At 62.7% G+C, this 19,686-nt stretch overlaps 3 protein-coding genes across 9 annotated transcripts in view; 1 reads left to right on the plus strand and 2 right to left on the minus strand.

Annotated features, from left to right (window-relative positions):
• MTMR4 (myotubularin related protein 4) overlaps window positions 1-9,461 on the minus strand; it is a 52,929-nt gene extending 43,468 nt beyond the window's left edge. Inside the window, exon 1 of one of the 6 annotated variants that reach the window (XM_040532089.1) lies at window positions 9,393-9,461. The gene's annotated coding sequence lies outside the window, so the exon portion shown is untranslated. Of the gene's footprint in view, window positions 1-1,181; window positions 1,566-2,197; window positions 3,834-3,856; window positions 6,358-6,387; window positions 7,371-9,392 lie in introns of those variants that run through there. The other 5 variants (XM_040532092.1, XM_040532094.1, XM_040532093.1 and 2 more) reach the window with 5 other exon arrangements.
• Window positions 9,462-10,282: 821 nt separating this feature from the next.
• Window positions 10,283-14,471, plus strand: LOC121057643 (caspase-1-like). 2 transcript variants are annotated; one of them, XM_040532097.1, is made up of 9 exons: window positions 10,283-10,617; window positions 10,966-11,238; window positions 11,526-11,629; window positions 11,861-12,037; window positions 12,234-12,468; window positions 12,595-12,747; window positions 13,149-13,258; window positions 13,606-13,712; window positions 14,370-14,471. In XM_040532097.1, exons 1-8 carry the CDS (start codon window positions 10,611-10,613, stop codon window positions 13,696-13,698), a joined length of 1,152 nt encoding a protein of 383 aa, XP_040388031.1. In that variant the 5' UTR covers window positions 10,283-10,610; the 3' UTR covers window positions 13,699-13,712; window positions 14,370-14,471. The 2 variants fall into 2 exon arrangements, with proteins under 2 accessions (XP_040388031.1, XP_040388032.1); XM_040532098.1 differs by lacking the exon at window positions 12,595-12,747 and having other exon boundaries at window positions 10,336-10,617.
• Window positions 14,472-15,256: 785 nt separating this feature from the next.
• On the minus strand, window positions 15,257-17,820 carry ABHD11 (abhydrolase domain containing 11). The gene is made up of 6 exons (XM_040532099.1): window positions 17,687-17,820; window positions 17,226-17,361; window positions 16,957-17,130; window positions 16,502-16,672; window positions 16,050-16,231; window positions 15,257-15,757 (listed from the first exon to the last, which is right to left on the minus strand). The coding sequence occupies exons 1-6, from the start codon at window positions 17,746-17,748 to the stop codon at window positions 15,619-15,621; spliced, it is 864 nt and encodes a 287-aa protein (XP_040388033.1). The 5' UTR covers window positions 17,749-17,820; the 3' UTR covers window positions 15,257-15,618.
• Between the last annotated feature and the right edge of the window lie 1,866 nt (window positions 17,821-19,686).

Consider the following 19,686-nt stretch of genomic DNA (forward strand, 5'->3'; position numbering starts at 1 on the left):
CCGGGGAAAAGCTGAGAGCAGCAGAGGGCAAGGCAGGCCCCTCATTCACTTCAGTGGCCTTCGGAGAAACCCCAAACCATGGCCCCAAAGGGCCCCCACCTCCCCTGTGCCGTCCCCACCCTCCTGACCTTTTCCGGACCCTCCTGACCAGGCACAGAAGGGGCTCGAGGCTGAGGCTCCGCGCTGGACTTCACAGCCCCGGGGTGAAGGGAGATGGGAAGCGCAGCGTGACTTCGGTGAGCATTTCCAACGCCCCCTCTAACTCCAGCCCGTTGTTCTCCAGTTCTGTTTGCTTTTCTTTAAAAAAAGCAGTTGGGACGTTTCAAGTCACAATCGGGCCTTTATTCAAGTACAAACAATTGCCTGGTCCCTACCCAAAGCAGTGCAGATGGACCGGCCCCAGCTGCACTCCAGGCGCCCGCCTCTCCCCATCCTCTGCCTGCAGCTCCGCAGCCGGGCCTGAGCCGGGGAGGAACGCAGAGCCCCGGCCACCCACCAGAGCACGGGCGCTGCCTGGGGCTGCAGAGGACCCCGGGAGGGTTTCTCAGGGGCTGGGCTGCCCTGGAGAACACGCGCTGCTCCCTAAGTGCCTCGGGGAGCAGAGGAGGCGGCCGAGCTCCCCCAGCCTCCGGCAGCCCCGTTACCTCCCCGTGCTGCTCGGCTCTCAGATTTAACTCAATCTCAGGAAGGAAGCAGCAACAGCTTCAAGGAAACAGTGACTGTGCTACTGAGGTCACATCCCAAGTCCCCAGGCTGGAGAAGCACTTTTCAACCTGGGTTCCCTGCAAACATTCATTTCTCCTTACTCATCGGAAGCGTATGCGTTTTAATTCCCATCAACTTGTAACGTCCTTGACAGCTGGCGTTTTCTTTGAAAGACGGTCTTTGTGAGTGCAAGTCAAAAAAAAAAAAAAAAAAGCCTGAAATATGTGACCCAAATGCACCAGAAGGCTCGGAAAGCAAAAGAGAAGGCCTGAAATGTGCCGATCCCACCTCTCCCTGCTCCCCAGCTTCCTCGAGCTCACAGCTCTCTGGGGCACCTGGGCTGCGATGCGCTCCTACCAACAACCTGGGTATTTTAAAATAACGCCGACTAAACAGCAGCAGCACAAACTCAGCCCAGATTCTGCTGGTGTTAGGGGTACAACTCCTATTACTTTCACACAGGTACATAAACATACCCATCCGGTGCTATTTTACAAGTCTTAGGGTGTCAAAGGCATCTGCCTGCCGCGAGCAGGAGGAGGGCAGGACTGACGGGAGAACCATACCCCCCGGTAAGAGCCGGAGGCCAGGCAGGGCGCCTTTGGCATCTAAGCTGGCACCCACCTGCCGGCACCCAAAGCCCAGCTGTGACAGTCAGTGGAAAGTGTCTGAAAGAAAACCAGTACTGCTGTTAGTCCCGGTGACCGGACACCCTGTAACGTCACCTGTCCCGCGACACCGCAGGGTTCGGTGGCTCAGCTGCCTACGGGCGCTTGGTTAAACTACAGGAGCCTCCACCTCCCCTTTCCCGGTCCCCAGCCAGGCGCACGCGGCACGGGGCTCTGCACCCTGCCTCTTGAGAGGCTCGTGCCAGGCTGGGTCTCTCATCGCGCCCTCCCAATCCCAAGCAACACCCACCTCGGCCTTTAAGGATTCCCCCTTCCCACCCCCAGTCCCGAGAAGTCTCTGGTTTAAGAAGATCAGACTGGAGTCCCCGGTCTTCCTTCACGTCCAGGTATCTGGAGCCTTCAGAACAGTTCTGTGCTTTAGCAGTGAAAATCACGTCAAGGGACTGTGCTGCACACGCTCACCTGCTTTCATGAACCGACTCAGCTCCAACCATGGGGCAGGACAGCAAATTCAGGTGAGCTTAATTGCTATGGTCCCTGCCCTCTACCATGAGCTTAACTGCTTCTAAAAACAGTACCGCCCATGACGTCCTCTCAACAGACACGCTTAGAAAGGGAAATCCCCAGCCAATCAATAAAAGGAAAGAGAAGGCAATTCGATATATATAGCAAGTCCCCTGCTTATCTGACAGTATGAGCTGCACAAATTCACACCCAGAGCCCCTTCCCCGCTGCCCCGGACAGGGCACGGGGACAGTCACACGAAAAGCTCAATGCTAAAAGGAGCCAAAGGATTTACACTCATCTGCTGCAATCCGCACAAACTTCTTTTTACGCTAGGAGCAGTGACTGCGATCACTTACCTTAAGTAACTGACTGCACTAAAACTCACCAGCACTGAATTCCTGCCTCTAAGAGATCTAGGCCAAAAATGAAATACATCAGGCTCGCTGATGTAAAAAAAAAAAAAAATCTCAGAAGGCAATGGGATTTTTTTCTTTTTTCCTTAAATTTGAGACAGCCACCTTTTGCACGCCAGCGCCTCACTGACACGAGCAGTTGACATCCCAGGCCTGCTGAAAGCAGCGGCAGACCCAGCAGCAGTTTCAGCTGAAGCCAGATTTTCCCCAGCACCGCTTATTCACTTCAACACGCACACTGCGACACAAGCTAGCACCCAGGGCTGCAACACAATAGCTCTGGATACCAGCAGTAATGAAAAACAGGCAGAGCGGAAAGCTGGGGCTTTGAGAGGAGTCAGAGGCACGGTGCTGGAAGAGGCATCCTGCTTCCCAGTCCTCGCTCCAGTAACTCCGGAGCTCTGTGACTTTTCGGGGCACTGAGAGGAAGCCGGAGCAGCAGCACGGCCACCTGCAGCACGAGCACACCGGGATCCTGCCGCTGGGTGCCCTGCGCTCCAGGGAACTCTGCCATGCCAATCGGGTGCTCCTTCGGGCTTTGGTTTTGGCTGCTTCGTCATTAGTAAAATATGCCAAAAATGTGACTTCCTCCTGCTAGAGGAGCAGACCTATTGAACCTTTCCCGAGAAGTCCAAGTAACTTCCTCTTGTATTGCAAAAAAGAGAAGACAAGCCCACAGGTCGCACCGTTTGTCACACTGCTGGAAATTCCTCTAGCAGAAAGAGCTATTGATGCAGCAGAGAGAGGGAGGGGGAGAGAGAAGGGGAGAGGGAGGGAGGGGGGTTACTTTTCATTAAGCGTGCGCTTTATCAAACAAAACTGTTAGTTCGCTTTACAGGACTGAAACTCTTTTGCTTCCTCTTTCGTCTCATTTAGCAACTGCAGTGAAAGCTCTGCACCCTGCTTTCTAATGAGGCAGTCGGATTATCTGCACAGAACCTCTGCATTGAACGGTTTTATCACATGAAAACAATCTCCATTTACTCTCCTTGCTGAGCAAAGCCAGCTCTGTCTAGGATTCTCTTACCCAGCATCCAGGGGCACCTGGCCACCCCCTTTTGATGGGAACGGGAGGCAGAGGCAGCAGGGGAATCGGTCTGCCCGCTGGCATGCCAGGGGTGACGCTCCCGGGAGAGGGACAACAGGGAACAGAGCCAGCAGGCAGCATGCATTAACTTTTAAAATAAGAGAGGGGAAAGAGCAAAGAACAGAGCAGGTAAGAAATTATCTCGCGTCAGTCCAAGAAGGTGCAAAGGACGGGAGGGAGCGGTGCGAGTCGCCTGCCCGCTGGCACAACCAGCCCTGCACCCACTGCCCAGGTCCCCGCGCCCAGCCCGTGCTGCCTGCAGCATGCCTCTGAGGCACCCCAAACTGAGCACCACGACACCTTGTGTGCTGGCCCGAGTGAGCTGCAGGCACGCTAAAGGGCACGGCCGATTCCTCATCCAGAAGCGCTGCCCGTTCAGCTCCTCCTCTGATCGTGTACTCGCCTCCGGGCACTGCAGGGGCTTCCCTGCGGGCTGGCAGACCGATGCTCAGGGTGCCACCGCGTTATGCAGGCACTCAGAGATGAGAAAAGGAACAATTTAGCCCGGGACAAACCTCCAAAAGACGCTGCCTCCCCCAGGCCCCTGCACCATGGCTGGCACCGCAGACGCCCACCTGCAGGACCGAAGCGGTCACAACCGCCGGGCCGACACCAGCAGAAGGGTTGGAGCAAAGCAGCTGCAGCAACACCTTTCTTCAAGGCACCACCGCTGAGGATAGCGCCTGTAAGGCTTCCTGAACCGAGCAGCGTTTGACGCCGCCCCGTGCCGTGCTGCGATCTGGTAAAGCTAGAGGGAAAGTTTGGGACTCGCTCAGGGATTTCTGGACGTACCTGCAGCCCCTGGAGTGTCCCGCCACGGCCCTTCCCTTACCTCGGGCCCTCCAACCAGGGCGCGTGTTCCTGCTCAACGCCCCGTGCGTGCCTTTGGTGACAGCGGCCACTGCGGTGACGTCTTACAGGTTCAAAACCCCCCAGAAAATAGGGACTTCACAGCTTAGACGAGCACTTCTCCTTTGAAATCAAGGGACTTCCTCTTCCCATAGGCAGCTGGTCGCGGACATCAAAGCCCAGCACACATCAGTAACGCGTTCAGAGCCCGAGACATTTTTCACCTTCTGAGTTAGAAGCAACAAGGCCCTTAGAAAGGGCAGCAGCCAGGAGCTGGGGTAGGGAAGGATACACAGGGCCCTCAGCATTGGGCCGTCCCGGGGATGATAAAACTCCCTGAGATCTGGTAATAAGTCATTGTACGGGGGCACCGCACCGCGTAGCTCCAGCACGCACCTGAGCCCAGCGGTGCCGAGGTGTCTCCTCATCCTGGGTACCCTCGCCGGGCTCGCACACATCCGTGGCCAAGCTCCCAGCCCCCAGCGAAGGCACGCAGGGCACGGGGAGCTCCCCTTTCCCCGGGTGGCTGCCCCTGTCAGCCGCTTGTGAAGGGTGTGGAAAGGAAAAACGCAGGCTAGCAGCTCCCCTGACAAGAGACATTAGGTGCTGGCACCTTCCAGAAGCGAGAGCTCTCCCCTGCACACCAGGCAGGTGATGAACAGCCTTGCGCAGGTGAGAGAGATGTTTGCAGAGCAGAATGAGGCACGCTGTCTGCAAGCACAAAAGATTCAAGTCCTCAGAAAGCAAAGCTGATACCCCCGACCCAGGAGAGGCAGTTAATCCCCCTGCGGGGTCCCAACCCAGTGGGACCGGAGGGGAAGGGCTGCCCAGGAGCTGGCACAGATCACACGCTCTTCGGTGGTTCCCCACGTCACTGGGACCTCAGCTTTAAGCAAACGAGAGCTGTAACATCCGAGGGAGCAATTCCCGCAGCCAGAGGCATCAGGCTCTGCCAAACCCTGGCGTCCATCGCTGCACACGGAAGGAGCCCTGCGGAAGGACCAGGGGCTGCCAAAGCCCCGGACCTACCCGAGGGCACAGAAAGGTTGACAACAGCGCTCCAAAAGCTTCAACAACCACACTCAAGTGTGGGCTGCTGGGGAGGTAAAGCTGGCACAGCCTCAGCAGAAAGCTTCTTAAGAAATCTCTGATACTTCCAGAGGAGCTCACCGAAGGAAGCTCACCAGAAGAACGTTACTGCTGTCCTCCCCACATCCAAACACAGCCATCCCACCCTTAACGCTCGGGCTGCTCCATTTAGGGAACAGAAACACGCCCGAGCACAGCCTCCCTGCCTCAAAAGGCTGATTTCCACCTACCCAAGTCTGACCGTCGGGGCAGCGCAGGCACCCGGACAGCCTGCACCCAGACACACCGGGCTTGCTCGAAGTTTTCACTAAGGTTGGAGCGTTTTGTTGTGGCAGCCTGGATTTCCCACGGGCTAAGAGATGTGCCCAAAGGCACCGGGGCAGCTGCAGCTGGTGGGAGGTAGGAGTGGGGCATGCCGTCAGGTCAGAAAGCAGAAGCAAGCACAAGCTGAGACGATGTCGATTGGGGTGAGAAGCAACAACTGCAGGGCTCCAGACATCCTCCGGCCCCTACACCCGAGCACCCCGGGCCGCACGAAGCCCACCGGGTGCCGGTGCTGCCAGGCGAGCTGTGCCGCAGCAGGCGCCTGCCTGTGCCGGGGCCGGCTGCGCTCTCGCCGAGCGCCCTCGGTGAGGTGGCCTCAAACCCGGGCGTAATGCCTCGTAAACGAGACGCTCAGCGAGGCAGCAGCTTCTCTCCCACATGACAATAGCTACACGGACTCCTGCCCGGCTGCGTCACGCTGCGCGCACGGTGCTGGGTGCTGCATGCCAGTCATGCACCAGCAACAAAGTGTGCTTCCGCGGATTACTTTGAAAGGCTTAAAAAAAAATAATAACAGTAATATTGGGAAGGCAGGCAGTACAGTTGAAATAACAGAGGCAACTGAATAGACTGATGCTGGGTTGCCACGAGAAAATCAACCACTAGGAGAAAGCTGGCTACTTTAACGAGTTCCTAGGCTGAAACACAAAAAAGCCTCTGAAGCTTCCAGAAGAAACAACGCAAACTGCACCCTTTGCTCCGAGCAGTTCTCAGTTTCAACAGAGAACATCAGAGAAAGACTGGCAAAGAGCAAGCAATTGAATTGGCTCTGGAGGGTCCTTACCATAAAGCTGTCGCTCGCAAGCAGTGCCGTGTCCCTGCACACTCTGCTGGAGCGAGCAATGCCAAAACCTCATTTTGCAACGAAGAACTGGCCGGGCTGGAAATGGAACAACTCCGCTCCCCAGTCAGCGCTGCTCGAGCCATGGAACGGAAGAAAGCTCTAGAGGATATACTGCCATGAATGTGGGCTTAAGTTCAGCTACAAGACTTTGCCCCCAAACAGATAAGTCGCGAGCACTTTCCACCCATGTTTCTGCTGCCAGGACGGAATCCTCCAGAGAGGGGTGGAGCTGCCTGCGGTCAGCAGTCGCCTGCCTCAGCAAATGCCACCGGACTCGGCTTCTTGCGAAGCCTCAGGCAGAGGTGAACAGCACGGGGCCGCTATCGGAACAGTCCCATCCGCCCCATTCCTGGCCAGCCCATTTCCGAGGCTGAGCTCGCTCTCAGTCCTCGTCACCAGCCCTCCCAAGGACGCCGTGCCAGTCCTCCGGCCCGACCGACTCTGCATCCTTGCAAGAGAGAGCGCCACATTTTTTTTTTCCCCAGGAAAACAAGTGCTGGCAAACGCAAAACTCATTGTGCACATCCAGCAGAGTTGACCTTCACGGGGTTTCCAGTGCATGAGATCAGCTGTATCAAGCGTGCTGCTGAGCAAGTGCTCCACCTAGAAGATAAGGGATACAATCCACAAGGGAAGGAAGACTGGCATTGCTCTAAACCAAAGGCTAAAAGGAATAAGGTGCCTGCAGATAAACACAACAGCAAAGGAAGCTTCCGAGGCTGGTAACTTAATGTGAGTTAGATCAGAATATACCAACGTGTAACTCTCCTCTCTAGGGATGTGTTGTGGGCAGGCTTCCCCCCTCTTGAAGAAGGAATTTGAGGTAATCTCTCAACCAAGAAAGAGCAACCAAGTCAAAACAAAAAGCAACAACAAAGTCATTGCCACTGCAAAGAGCAGGAGCCACCTGCTCAGCTTTGCTTCTGCCACGTAAAATTTCATGCCATGAAAGGCATGCCATGAAATGCACTTTCATGCCATGAAAGGCACGGCGCTGCTTTCAGACCTACCCCACACAGAGCAATCTGGCCTGCAGAGGGATGCTGCAAAGCACACCCCACGCGAAGCCGTTCCTGGTCCCCAGCACAGCGCAGCTCCCTGCAGAAGGGGAAGGGGCTCCCCCAGCTCAGGGGCAAAGCCGGGTACGGCTCCACGACAAAACCTCAGCTCGAGGAAGGTCGGGCAGAAGAGGGCTCCCCCACATGAGCAAACACTCTCCTGCAGGAAAATGGGCTCGTATCACGTGGAATTCAACCACTAAATGTGTTCTAGTTTCATTTCAACTCGGGCTCCCAGTTAAATGCACCAGCAAGTAACCGGAGACCACCTCAGCGTGTAACAGCGGCGCAGGGCATCGCCGCGGCCGCAGCCTCTCCAACCGGCTGCAAAGCTCTGGCTGCAGAGCCGAAGTGTCTCGCACCGGGGCAGCTTCCTTCCTCAAAGGCCGACGCTGGCAGAAGTTCACCACCTCGGACGGAACGTCCCCCTTACTGCCTCAGAGGTGGCTCGCACCCCGAGGCGCGGCTGAGGCTGCGCTCCGCGGGCAAGCAGAGCGGCGGCGCGGGGAGCGAGGCCGCGGCCCAACCACGCCACTCGAAGTAGGCCCGAACGGGCATTTACTATTTATAAGCTAATCATCTGACCCCTCCGCAGGGAAATCCTATCCTCTCGGGCCGCCGGGAGAGCAGCCGCCTCCGCGGGACGGCCGGGAGGGGCAGCGGGACGCGGCGGCATCGGAGCGGGGCGCGCAGATCAATTCCTCCCGGCTCAGGAGCGGTGTGGATGTCCTGGGGGGTGAGATGGGACTGCCAGCAGCAGGAACTAATCTGTTACCTAATTTGCTAGGAGCAAGGTAATTTTTTAAATCGGCTCTCTCCTCCGTTCAGCGCTGTCCAAAGGCCCAGATGCTGACATTTCCCTGCGCACCGCGACAGACGGCAGTGCCATGGTGAGGCCACATCCAAATCCCGAAACCCTCCAACAGACGGAGAACCGCGGCTGAATGAAGCCGCACTGGAGGGTGGGCCAGCAAGGGCGGAAGAAAAAGGTACAAACTTTTGTTTGTAGTCGCTTGCTAGTTATGAATTCCTTGCGACGTATTCGCCCTGGGAGCATGTGCAAGCATACAGCATGGAGGTGTTTTCCTGCTCGCCTTCCTCCCGTGTAAAAATACTCCGGGTTAGTTTATGCTGCTGGATTTCCTTGCGAGACAGCGCTCAGGGACTTCCACCACAACCGCACGCACTCTTCCCATTCAACCCCACGCGTGCCCGGGGAACTACCTCGTTTCATCCCTGGCCTCCTTTCTTTACCGACCAGCCGGTTCCCGGCACCGACTCCCCCTCTCGGGACAAGCTGCGGACACGGACGGGAAGCGGGAGCGGCCCTGCCCCGCGCACGGCAGCACCTCCGGGAGCCTCGCGGCAGGGTCCCCGGCAGCCGGAGGGCCGGAACCCGGTGCCGAGGGGAGCTCGGCGAGACGCAGCCGCCGGCAGGGGAACCCCTGCGGGCATCGCCCCCGCCGCCTGCACCACCGCTGGGACGGGGGCGGCTTTGAGCCGCGCACACAACCGAACGCAGGGCAGGGGCTGCCGGGGCCGGCCCAGCGGCGCTCCGCGGCCCCCGCAGCCCGGCAGGGCCCGGCCCTGGCGCTCCCCGGCGGCGCGGGGCTGTTCCCCCGGCTCTCGGCACGCAAACGCCGCGGCTGGCGGAGCCCTCCCGGGGGGACAGCGGCGCTGGGGGGGAGGGAGGGGGCGCCGCGAGGAGGGCAGGGCCCGGAGCCTCCCGGGCCTGGGGCTGCGGCTCGGCGGGGCCGGCACCGGGCGGCCTGCCCCGGGAGGGAGGGAGGGAGGGAGGGAAGGAGGCCGGCGCCGGCCCCGGCCCCGGCCCCGGCCCCGGCCCGCGCCGCCCCGCCCGCGGTCCCCCGGAGCCCCCCGGGGCCTCACCTGGGTCGGCGCGCGCCGCTCCCGCCCGTGCCGCGTGCAGCTCCCCGCCCTGCCCCCACCGCCCCGCCCGGCGCCGCCAATCGGCGCCCGGCGCCGCCGGCACTGCCGGCCAATGAGCGAGCGGAACGCGTCCCCGCCCAGCGCCGAGCCGGCCGCCGGCAGCCGCCCTTCTGCTCGCCCGCAAGCCTATCCCGTGACGAGGCGCGGCGCGCGGAGAGGGGCGGGGCGCGGCGCGCGGCGCCCAATGAGAAATCACAGCGCGTCTCGCCGCGGCCAATCAGCGCGCGGCCCTTCACCATCACCTCGGGGCGGGCCGCGCCCGGCCTCTGAGGGCTGCGGGCCCTGTGAGGAGCGCCGAGGGGGCGCTGCGGGTCCCGTCCCGTCCCGTCCCGTCCCGTCCCGTCCCGTCCCGTCCCGTCCCGTCCCGTCCCGTCCCGTCCCGTCCCGTCCCGTCCCGTCCCGTCCCGTCCCGTCCCGTCCCGTCCCGTCCCGTCCCGTCCCGTCCCGTCCCGTCCCGTCCCGTCCCGTCCCGTCCCGTCCCGTCCCGTCCCGTCCCGTCCCGTCCCGTCCCGTCCCGTCCCGTCCCGTCCCGTCCCGTCCCGTCCCGTCCCGTCCCGTCCCGTCCCGTCCCGTCCCGTCCCGTCCCGTCCCGTCCCGTCCCGTCCCGTCCCGTCCCGTCCCGTCCCGTCCCGTCCCGTCCCGTCCCGTCCCGTCCCGTCCCGTCCCGTCCCGTCCCGTCCCGTCCCGTCCCGTCCCGTCCCGTCCGTCCCGTCCCGTCCCGTCCCGTCCCGTCCCGTCCCGTCCCGTCCCGTCCCGTCCCGTCCCGTCCCGTCCCGTCCCGTCCCGTCCCGTCCCGTCCCGTCCCGTCCCGTCCCGTCCCGTCCCGTCCCGTCCCGTCCCGTCCCGTCCCGTCCCGTCCCGTCCCGTCCCGTCCCGTCCCGTCCCGTCCCGTCCCGTCCCGTCCCGTCCCGTCCCGTCCCGTCCCGTCCCGTCCCGTCCCGTCCCGTCCCGTCCCGTCCCGTCCCGTCCCCATGGGGCGGGGGGGCCCCGGTGCCGTGCTCAGCGGGCCCGCAGGTGTGCTGGTGCCGGGCAGCGGGGACCAGCAGGGCTCGGGCGGGCCGTGGCAGCGGTCCAAGCAGGAAGTCCGGCGGTTTGTGTTTGCTTTCGGTTATTTCAGCCTAAACGGCTGCTGGCGCCCCGTCAGCAGGCTGGAGGGTGATGGCGGGTGAGTACAGCCTGCGGGGCTGGGGCTCGGGGGGACGGGGCCCTGCCGGGGTCCTGCCCGCCCTGCTGAGCCCCTGGTGTGCGGGCTGGGGACCAGGGCACAGCCCCGCGTCAGGGATGTGTCCCCTGGGGTGCTTTCCGTGGCCGTGCGGTAACGGGGAGAGGTGGGTGGCGGTACGGGAAGCGCCCGGGGTAGGGGAAGCAGCTGGGGGAGTGGTAGGGACACCCTGGGGTGGGTGAGGGGTGAGCGCTGAGGGAAGTGAGGGGGACGAGGGGATGCCTGGGGCGGGCGGTGGGGCGGCAGAGCTGTGGCCCGCGGGCTCTGGGTGCTGACAGGGCCACCCTGCAGACCAGGAGCTGCTGAAGGTGCGGGCGGACTTCGTGGATCGTGTGAGGAAGCCGGTGATCTCCAAGCTTCTGGATGACCTCCTGGCCCACAAGGTGCTGAGCCAGGCGGAAGTGGATGAGGTACAGGAAGGCAACGCAGTGACAAGCGACAAGGCCCGTTGCCTCGTAGACACTGTGCGCCTGAAGGGCTCGAAGGCCAGCAAGATCTTCATCGACAGCCTCAGGAAGCATGATCACACCTTGGTGGAGCAGCTGGGCCTAGCCACTGGCTCAGGTGAGAGATGCGGGGCTGCGGCCTGCCCCAGCCATGCTGAGGTGCTGGGCGCCTCCTGCAGGGTGCTGGAGGGAGACGTGGGAGCAGCTGGGAGTTCACAGCGTCACTGCACTGTGGCAGCGGGTCCCTGTTGCCACGCAGCGATGACAAGGCTCTTGGGTGGCTGTCCCCCGTGGGACTGAACAGGGACAACCGTGTAGCAGAGTCTGGCTCTGCTTGCCCACCCACGCCCTGTGACAGTCCCTGCTCGTCCTTCCCCGTGTAACCGCAGGAGTTTATGTTTACAGGGTCCCCTGGTGTGCAGCCCCCCGTTAGCATCCAGGGCCAGCAGTGGATCCGGCAGTGCTCCTTAAGCGAGTACCAGCGCATCCAGGAGGCGGAGGGAAATCAGGTGCTGTGGGTGGAGGAGATGAGAGGAGGGCTGGAGCACGGACCAGCCGTTCCACTACAGTGGGCGAGGGCTACCAAGGGTCCTCCCTGGCCCAGGAGCAGGAGCTCTGGGGAGATGCCCCAAGGAAAGGGAGGTGTGGGTGCTGTGTCTGTGGGCCTTCTCTGCTCTTTTCCCAAGAAAATTCTGCTGCAACCACCCAAAGCTGAGCACCACCTCTGTCCCTCCTCACAGATCTATCCCATCCACTTGCCACGGGAGACACGAACCCGTAGGGCCCTGCTCATCTGCAACACAGAGTTTGAGCACCTCAGCCAGCGGAAGGGGGCTGAAGTGGATGTGAAGGAGATGACGAAGCTGCTGGAGGGGCTGGGCTACAGGGTGGACTTCCATGAAAACTTAACTTCCCAGGTAAGGGACTGTACAAAGCAGCTGGCACCGGCCCCACAAACAGCGCAGAGACCCTTGTGTGCAACGGTCACGGAGGGGGTCAGGCACCGTGGGGACAATTCTGTCCCCAGTGGCAGCGGCTCCTGCTCACAGCTGGTGGCTGGATCTCCACGCAGCTGATCACAGGTGGCTGATGCTCCTTCCTTGTGGCTTTCAGGAGATGGCCGTGGTCATGAAGGATTTTGCAGGTCACAAAGATCATTTGACCTCCGACAGCACCTTCCTGGTGTTCATGTCCCACGGACGTAGGACTGGGCTCTGCGGGACCAAGAGCACAGATGAGACCACAGACATCCTTTCCCTCGACACCATCTATGAGAACTTCAACAACAAGCACTGCGAGGCGCTGATTGGCAAACCCAAGGTGGTGGTTATCCAGTCCTGCCGCGGAGGTGAGTTCCCACTATGGGGTGCCTGTCAGGTGAGCAAGCCAGACAGGCTCTCCCAGGGCAAGTCTGCCCCAAGCATGGGGTGAGGTTGGGGCACCCCACTACTGATGGCTGGCCCTGCCTTCCTAGACAACGTAGGGTTGGTGCTGGTGTCCGACTCAACCATCCCTGAGGTGCCTGCTCTCAGCTCAGACAGCATGAACACTGCAATGCTGCAAGGCAGAAAAGTCAGAATAATTCACCTGGAGAGTGATTTTGCCACTTTATATTCCTCCACACCTGGTAAGCAATTCCTGGGAGATAGCTCTCCTGTCTGAGGGGAGGCGAGGGGAACAGGGTTGCCATTTCCTATGCCATGGGTCCCAGGGAGCGACTGGCTGGGGACAACTGTCTTCTCCTGCATGGAGTCTGGCTCGGTCAGATGGCTCCATACCATGCCAGTCGGCACACATCAGGAGTGTGGCTGGCAGCAGGAAGGGCAGAGAGGCTTGAAGAAGATATATCACAGCCAGCCTCCCTGGGATGCTCTGTCCTTTTCCCACTCTCTATCGTGCAGGTCAGATAGGCCAAATACAAATATCCCAGAGAAGGTGACCCTGTTTCCTGCTGTAGCACCTGGTGTTAATCACTGTGGCAGTGGAGAACACCAGAGAAATGACACTTGGCATCTTTTGTCTCCCCAGATACTGTCTCCTGGAGAAGCCCAGTAACAGGCTCCCTTTTTATCCAGAAACTGGTAGAGCAGTTTCGAAACCATGCCTTTAACAGTGACTTGCAGGAGTTGTTCCGAAAGGTGAGGCTCTGCAGTCAAATGCAGATGCAGCTGTGCAGTGGTTAGAGATACTGCTCTGGGAGCAGGGCCCAGCTCAAAGCAGAGCTCTGGCCAGGGCAGGCCGTTCCTCTGCAGGCCTCAGGAGCAAGCTCCTGAGGAAAGGGCGTCCAGGCGCTCTGGTTTGGCCTGGAAAATCAGCTGGATCTCCAGGGGTGTCAGCATCATGCTGCGTGGTGGATGTGTGGGAGCCCGGAGTGGTGGCGCAGCCCACGGCACCGGACACCTTCCTGGGAATGCCTCCTGATTGTCTGCACTGTTCCCATGCTGGGAAGGGAGTGTCCTCATTTCTCCCCACTCTCTCACCCCAGGTCCAATGTTCCTTTGAAAACTTCCCTCAGCAGTTGCCAACACAAGAAAGGACTACGATGCTCAGAAAGTTCTACCTCTTCCCAGGCCACTGATCTGCCTGCCTGCCGTGAGTATCGTCACCTCACACCTCTACAGCAGCCTTTTCTCTGTGCCCCAAACCTGGTGATCTTGTCAGAGGGCAGGAGCGGGGAGAAATTCCCCATCTCTCCTGGCTCCAGACCACACGGCTTAGGCTGTATGCCCAAAGGACACGGGTGCTGGTAGTAGGTGCCAGGCACTGGCCTGACTTGCTCCCCATCTCCCAGCTGGCTACAGGAGATAGGTGCTCAAGGAAGTTGTTTTGGTAGCCCATGTTTCAGGGGCTTCTTGGTCTAATGTTCTCCAATGGGCTTAAAAAAAAAAAAAAAGGCATGGACAGAGAAAGTGTTTGACTTTGGGAGTGACACAGCAGAAGGCTCAAACTCAAGGGGAATTCAGCTCTGCTTCAGAGAGGTGCACTTAAGGAAAATTTCCTTTTCTGTCCTTGGAGTAAAGGCCAAAAACTGTGTTCTCTGTAGAAAAACAATCTCTGAACCAGTTCCTTTTGCCCCCTCTGCTAGGCAACCTCAGCCCTGGAATAAAATAGTCCATGGTCTCCTCTCCTCCTTTCCTTTTATGGCTTGCAACCTCTCCCTGAGCAAATTCTTGCCAGGGAGCAGCAGATACCTGGCAGTAGAGCACTAAATGCAAACCTGCTTAACATCTCTTTACTGTTGCCAAACAGAGCCTGTGAAGCAAGCGTCTCCCCAGCCATGACAGATCCCTGAGAGCCACTTCCACCCCGTCTCTGACTCCCCTGTCATCTAATAAAGGGTTTTTAACATCAGACAGCACCTCTTCTTTGCCTCTAGCCCATGGTGGGTGGATAGTCACTACGGCCAGCAGGAACGCAACACAACAGCAGCTACTGGGGCCACTGGGAGCAAGGTGGGAGGGCAGAACTCAGAGGGGGTGCCCATCCTGGGGGTGGCTGGGCACGCGCTGCCTGGGGCTGCGCTCCTGGAGGCCTGTGACTGCTCAGTGTATCTGCTCGCTGCACCGCTGGGACACCAGGACCCAGGAGATGGACTTGATGATCCTTGCGGGTCCCTTCCAATGCGGATATTCTGTGACAGTGTCTCCTCTAGCCCTTACCAGAGTTGTGCGAGAGCTGGGATTTGTCCTTTCTGGCACGAGGGGGATGCAACAGCAGAGCTGCCTCCTGCCCTGCTGTCCCTCGGCATCTCGAGTTTCTGCCCCAAGTCTGCGTGCTCCCCAGGTTTCCGTCTCCTTAGGCTGAGTCCCTCGGGAAAGAAAGCGAACGCAAAGCCTTTGCTTACCCAGGCCACCAAGCCCAAAGCAGGGCGGGTGTCCATGCTCCCACTGCTCCTTCCTTGCAGCTCCCCCTCGCAGGCCCACAGCGTTGCCTTGCTCAGGAGGCAGCTCCCTCCATGTCCTCACGCCGCCTGGAGGCGGAGGAAGGATGTGATTCCCTCTGGGAGCCATGAGGGTTCCTTAAACCCATGTCTAACACCCCAGTCCCACCAGCATCCCCTCAGGTAAGCCCGAGCCCATTCCTGTGCCCACCACTGCTCCCCTTCTCCTCCACAGCCACATCCAAACCATTCTCTGCCTTGGCATGGAGTCAGGTTTATTGCAAGTTCTGCGGCTCCACTACCAGGTGGTCTGGCGGTAGGGAAGGAGAGGACTCTCCTGCCCCCTCCTAGTGTCTGAAACACTGCAGCGCAGGCAGGCTGCGGCCTGGGCCAGCGCCGCGGGTGTCCCAGTGAGCGTGCAGGACAGCTCAGAGGGATGGGCGTGGAAGCGTGTCTCAGCTCCGGCTCCATGTGTGCGGGAATGGGAGAAGTCCTAGAACTGCAAAGGGGGCAGCTGGTCCGGGCTGAGCCTCTCTTCCCAGAGCCCAGGAGCCCTGCGCCACTACCCAGGGCTCCTCGGGTCTCACACAACGCTTGCAGAAACCCTGGTCCCCAGGGCTATGGTGCTGGCAGGAAATTGAGGACAGCGGTGATGAATTCTTCAAATTTATCTTGATGGACTATGTGACCTGCACCTTCAATGAACTGGATATCTGCCTTGGGAAAGAGGCGCTGGATCTCTGGATAGTCTTTGGAACTGCAAGACGAGTGAACACAAGATGGGAGGTGTGGTCAGAGGTCTGTCCAAATGCCTGCCCTCACACTCCCCAAGCCGAGGGCTATGCCAGGTCTGACCACATCTCCCTTCGCTGCTGGGAAGGCCTGGGGCTGCCCCCAGGTTCCTCCTCGCTCTCCAGCATGTTGGTGTCACCGGCTGCTGGAGGCACCGGGCTCCCTCCAGGACCTCCCCCCTCCTGGGACCTCCTCGCACTCTCAGCAGCTGCAGAGGATCACAAGGGGTCAAACCACGGACTTCTTTCCGGTCCCACCTGATATAGGGTGAGTTGGATCCTCCCAAAAAGAGTGTGGGGCCAGGGTACGGCTTGTGGAAGACAGGAAAGCTCATGATATCTTCCAAGTGGTGGGAGATAGCCTCCAGGTTCACACGCCAGACGTAGCGGCCCTCCACCTCCACCAGGTTGGTGAGAAGGAACTGCCTCAGCTGAGGGTGCTGCCACAAAAGGGGAACGTGCAGGTGGATAACACGCTCATCAGTGAGAGCACCGCGCCCTCAGGATGTGCTGGCGCCCTTTGTTGTCCCCTCCAGCCCACCCCGCCTGCCTCACAGGCACGTCCCCCAGTGCCCCGGCGACCCAGCTGCCCAGGCCAGCACCAAGCTAGCGGGAGCGGGAAGAGCCCGGCAGGGCCTGCGGTCCTAAAGCCCTGTGTCCCGGGGACAGGCCGGGAGCAGAAGCCCCGTTGCAGGAGAAGGATTTCCCACCTGGACCACTGGACTCAGCTGGCTGTCAGCCAGCTGGCGGGCTGCAGAGCGGGACAGGCCAGCCGGGATGTTCACTGACTTCATGGCGGAGATGTAGGCGGAGAACTCGGAGACGAGCGTGGTTGAGACAGGGCTGATGTCTACGGAGATAAGGCGCTCCACCAGGTCTGGCTGGGGACACAAGCGGGGCACATGGGACGCGAGCCGAGACCTCCCAGCCCCGCCCTGCGCAGCGGGGCCAGGCGCAGGGCTCCCGGCAAGGCTCCCCAAAGGCTTTCAGCCTCCTCCTGCCCCAGCGCAGGTCTCCGCGTGCCCGTCCCCGAGTTCCTCCTTCCCCGCGCCCCAGACCTCCGAGCTCCCTCGGGTGCCACCCCCCACCTCGCGGGTGCCACCCCCTTCCCGCAGCGTCCCCCCACCCGTCCCCCTCCCGCCACCGGCCCCGGGCGCCCGCCGACCCGCCGCAAGGCCAGCGCCATGGCCGTCTTGCCGCCCATGCTGTGTCCCAGCACGATGCACTTGGGGATGCCCAGGCGGGCCAGGAGCTGCTGCACGTCCAGGCTCATCGCCTCGTAGGTCATCACCGGGCTGTGGGGGCTGCCGCCGTGGTTGCGGGCGTCCAGCATCAGCACCTGCCGGGGGGAGCACCCCCCGTCACGGCGGGCGGCCCGCGGCCCCCGCGCCCCGGGGCGTGGCCCGGGCGGGACCGGCGCTGTCCCGGCCTCACCTGGCCGCCGCTGCGTCGCGCCAGCACGTTGGCCGCCGTCTGGAGGTTGCCGCGGCTGCCGAACAGCCCGTGGAGCAGCACCAGGGGCGGCCGCGCCCCGGCGGGACCCAGCAACGCGTGGGACAGGGGCACGGCCCTGCGGGGCGGCAGGCGGGGCGGGGCCTGGGGGCGGGGCCTCGGGGGGTGGGGCCCGACGGGGGCGGGGCATGGAGAGGGCGGGGGCCCGGGACGGGGGGGGGGGGCCCGGGACGGGGGGGCGGGGCCCGGGACGGGGGGGCGGGGCCCGGGAAAGGGGGGCGGGGCCCGGGGGTGCCCTGCCCGCGAGGGGAGAGCTGTGGCCCAGGGGGCGGGGTTATAAGGCGAGGGGGCGGGGCCAAGCGACGCGCGAAGCCCCGCCCCTCCTCGCGGGGCCCCGCCCTCCCTCCCTCCCTCCCTCGCCCCGCGCGCGAGCGGGCCCTTACGTCACGGCGGAGCGGGCGGCGGGCGGCGGCGGGCGGGGGCGGCGGGGCAGGCGGCGGAGCATGGCGGCGGCGGCGGGCGGCGGGCGGCGCGCGGCGGGCGGCGCGCGGGACGTGACGCGGCGGCCCCGCCCCCGCCGCTGTCCGCGGGCACCCCCTGGCGGCCGGAGGGGGCGGCGGCGCCGTGACTCAGCGCCGGGAGCGGGCCTCGGGGAACGGGGCCTCGCCGCGCCCCGTGTGTCACCGTGCACCATGGTGTGCCACTGTGTCCCCCCGTGTCACCACGTCACACCGTATGTCACCGTACACTGCCCGTCCGACGCCCGGCCCCATGCAGGCAGCCGTCCCCGTCCCCGTCCCCGTCCCTGTCCCCGTCCCCGTGGGGCTCCGACCCTGTCCGGGAGCTGCGGCCCCATGGCGGTGACACCGCCCGGCTCGGGGGCACGGCGACCGCAGGGGCACCCTCACCCCGCACGCCGTGCAGTGCCCCGGGACAGCCCCCACCGCCCCGGGGCCGGCTCAGGCCAGCGCTGCCAGAGGGGGACCGGGCACCGAGGGGGACCGTGGTTGTGCCGTGCTGCCCCCGGACCTCCGCCGTCCTGGGAACTCCCCCCGGGCCTGCCAGGTGCTGCCCGCGCTTTGCTCCCCGTCACGCCCCGAGGGGACGCGTGCCGCGGCGGGACGGAGCCGCCAGCTGCGGGTGGCACACGGGTGCGTGTCGGTGCTCCGCAGCCACGCTCGGATGAACGGCAGGCAGCGCCTCGCCGCACCGGCGACGCCAGCCATCCCGGCCCCGCGGCGCTGCCTTTGTCGCGGAGCCAGCAAGGGGAGAGCTGACACCGGGGGTGGAACTGGGGGGGGGAGGCCGCGTCCCTCAAAGGCCTCCTTGTGCTCGCTGCAGGCAGCAAGGTCACCGCCCGCCCGCAGGCCCCGCGTGCCAGCGCTCCGCTGTCCCCGGGAGCCCCAGGCCGGCCCCAGCCGGGCTGCTCCGCTCCGCGGCGCGGCCGATCCTTATCAGGGCCCAGGTGGGGCCGGGGAACCGGAGCGGAGCAGATCGCCGCAGGCTCGGCCGCACCGACCGCCCCACGCCCCGCCGGGGCTCGGCCTGCCCGCGGGGGCGTCGAACCGGGAGCGGCGAAACCGCCTGCTCTGCCCTGCCTCTGGGCAGCGCTTTTCCAAGCGGCGGCGGCGGGACGTCCCCGGTGGGCCGGGGGGAGGGGCGAGAGGAGCCGCCAGCCGGAGGCCCCACGCGGGACGGGGCGATGCACCTGCGGCTTTGTCCCTGCTCGCCGGAGCGTGGCGGGAAGGCGGGGGCTCTGCAGTGCCGAGCCGAGCCGAGCCGAGCCGTGCCGCCGGCTGGGAACAGGCGGTACGGGCGGTTGTGCAATGCGGCCTCGCCCCAGCCTTTGCTGGGGGAAAGAGCCCGTCTTCCCCTCCGGAGAGCCAGACTTTGTACTGAGCGGGCAGGGAGTGTCAGCAGCAGGATGTGAATGGCTGCTTGGGTGTCTGCGGACCCACCCGCTGCCAGCAGTACCCCCAACAGTGTGTGGGGGGCAGAGCAGCCCTCCCTGGGACCACCAGACCCCACAAGGGCAGACCCATGGGTTGGGAGGGAGCCGGAGGGGGAGAGAAAGCAAAGAGGGGCTTGGGCACAGGATGGGAGTTGGGAGATGCACGTCCCCAAATCTGGCGCCGTGGGGACACTGCTGCTCCTGCGGGGGTGGGGGGGTGTCCCCAGTGCCCCTGGTGGGCTCCATTCCTGGTGGGGTGGCTCCTGGCGTGGGGGCAGCTCTGTGCTCATGCCCCTGTTCGAGGGGACAAAGAGATGGTCCTGGCTGCGGTGGGTTCCTATCCATCCAGGCTCCGGGGCTGGCATTTTCTTCGCTAATTGTGCTAATTAGCTCCACGCTTTCAGGCTGCGGGGCTGAAGCTGTTGTCCCGCGGGTGGCTCCCACCCCACACGTCCCCCCCCACATCCCACCGAGGAGAGCAGGCGCTGCCGC

The sequence above is a fragment of the Cygnus olor genome, chromosome 20, assembly GCF_009769625.2.
Source record: "Cygnus olor isolate bCygOlo1 chromosome 20, bCygOlo1.pri.v2, whole genome shotgun sequence".
Classification (NCBI taxonomy): Eukaryota; Metazoa; Chordata; class Aves; order Anseriformes; family Anatidae; genus Cygnus; species Cygnus olor.

Bases quoted from the DNA above. Each gene is read 5' to 3' on its own strand.
- LOC121057643 (XM_040532097.1), top strand. The intron at 11,630-11,860 runs GTGCTGTGGGTG...CCCTCCTCACAG, and splicing joins AGGAGGCGGAGGGAAATCAG to ATCTATCCCATCCACTTGCC. The intron at 13,259-13,605 runs GTGAGGCTCTGC...CTCTCACCCCAG, and splicing joins TGCAGGAGTTGTTCCGAAAG to GTCCAATGTTCCTTTGAAAA.
- ABHD11 (XM_040532099.1), bottom strand. From the start codon at position 17,748: ATGCTCCGCCGCCTGCCCCGCCGCCCCCGCCCGCCGCCGCCCGCCGCC. The intron at 16,673-16,956 runs GTCGGCGGGCGC...TTGTGTCCCCAG, and splicing joins TGGCGCTGGCCTTGCGGCGG to CCAGACCTGGTGGAGCGCCT. The intron at 16,232-16,501 runs GTGGGAAATCCT...CTTTTGTGGCAG, and splicing joins AGCTGAGTCCAGTGGTCCAG to CACCCTCAGCTGAGGCAGTT.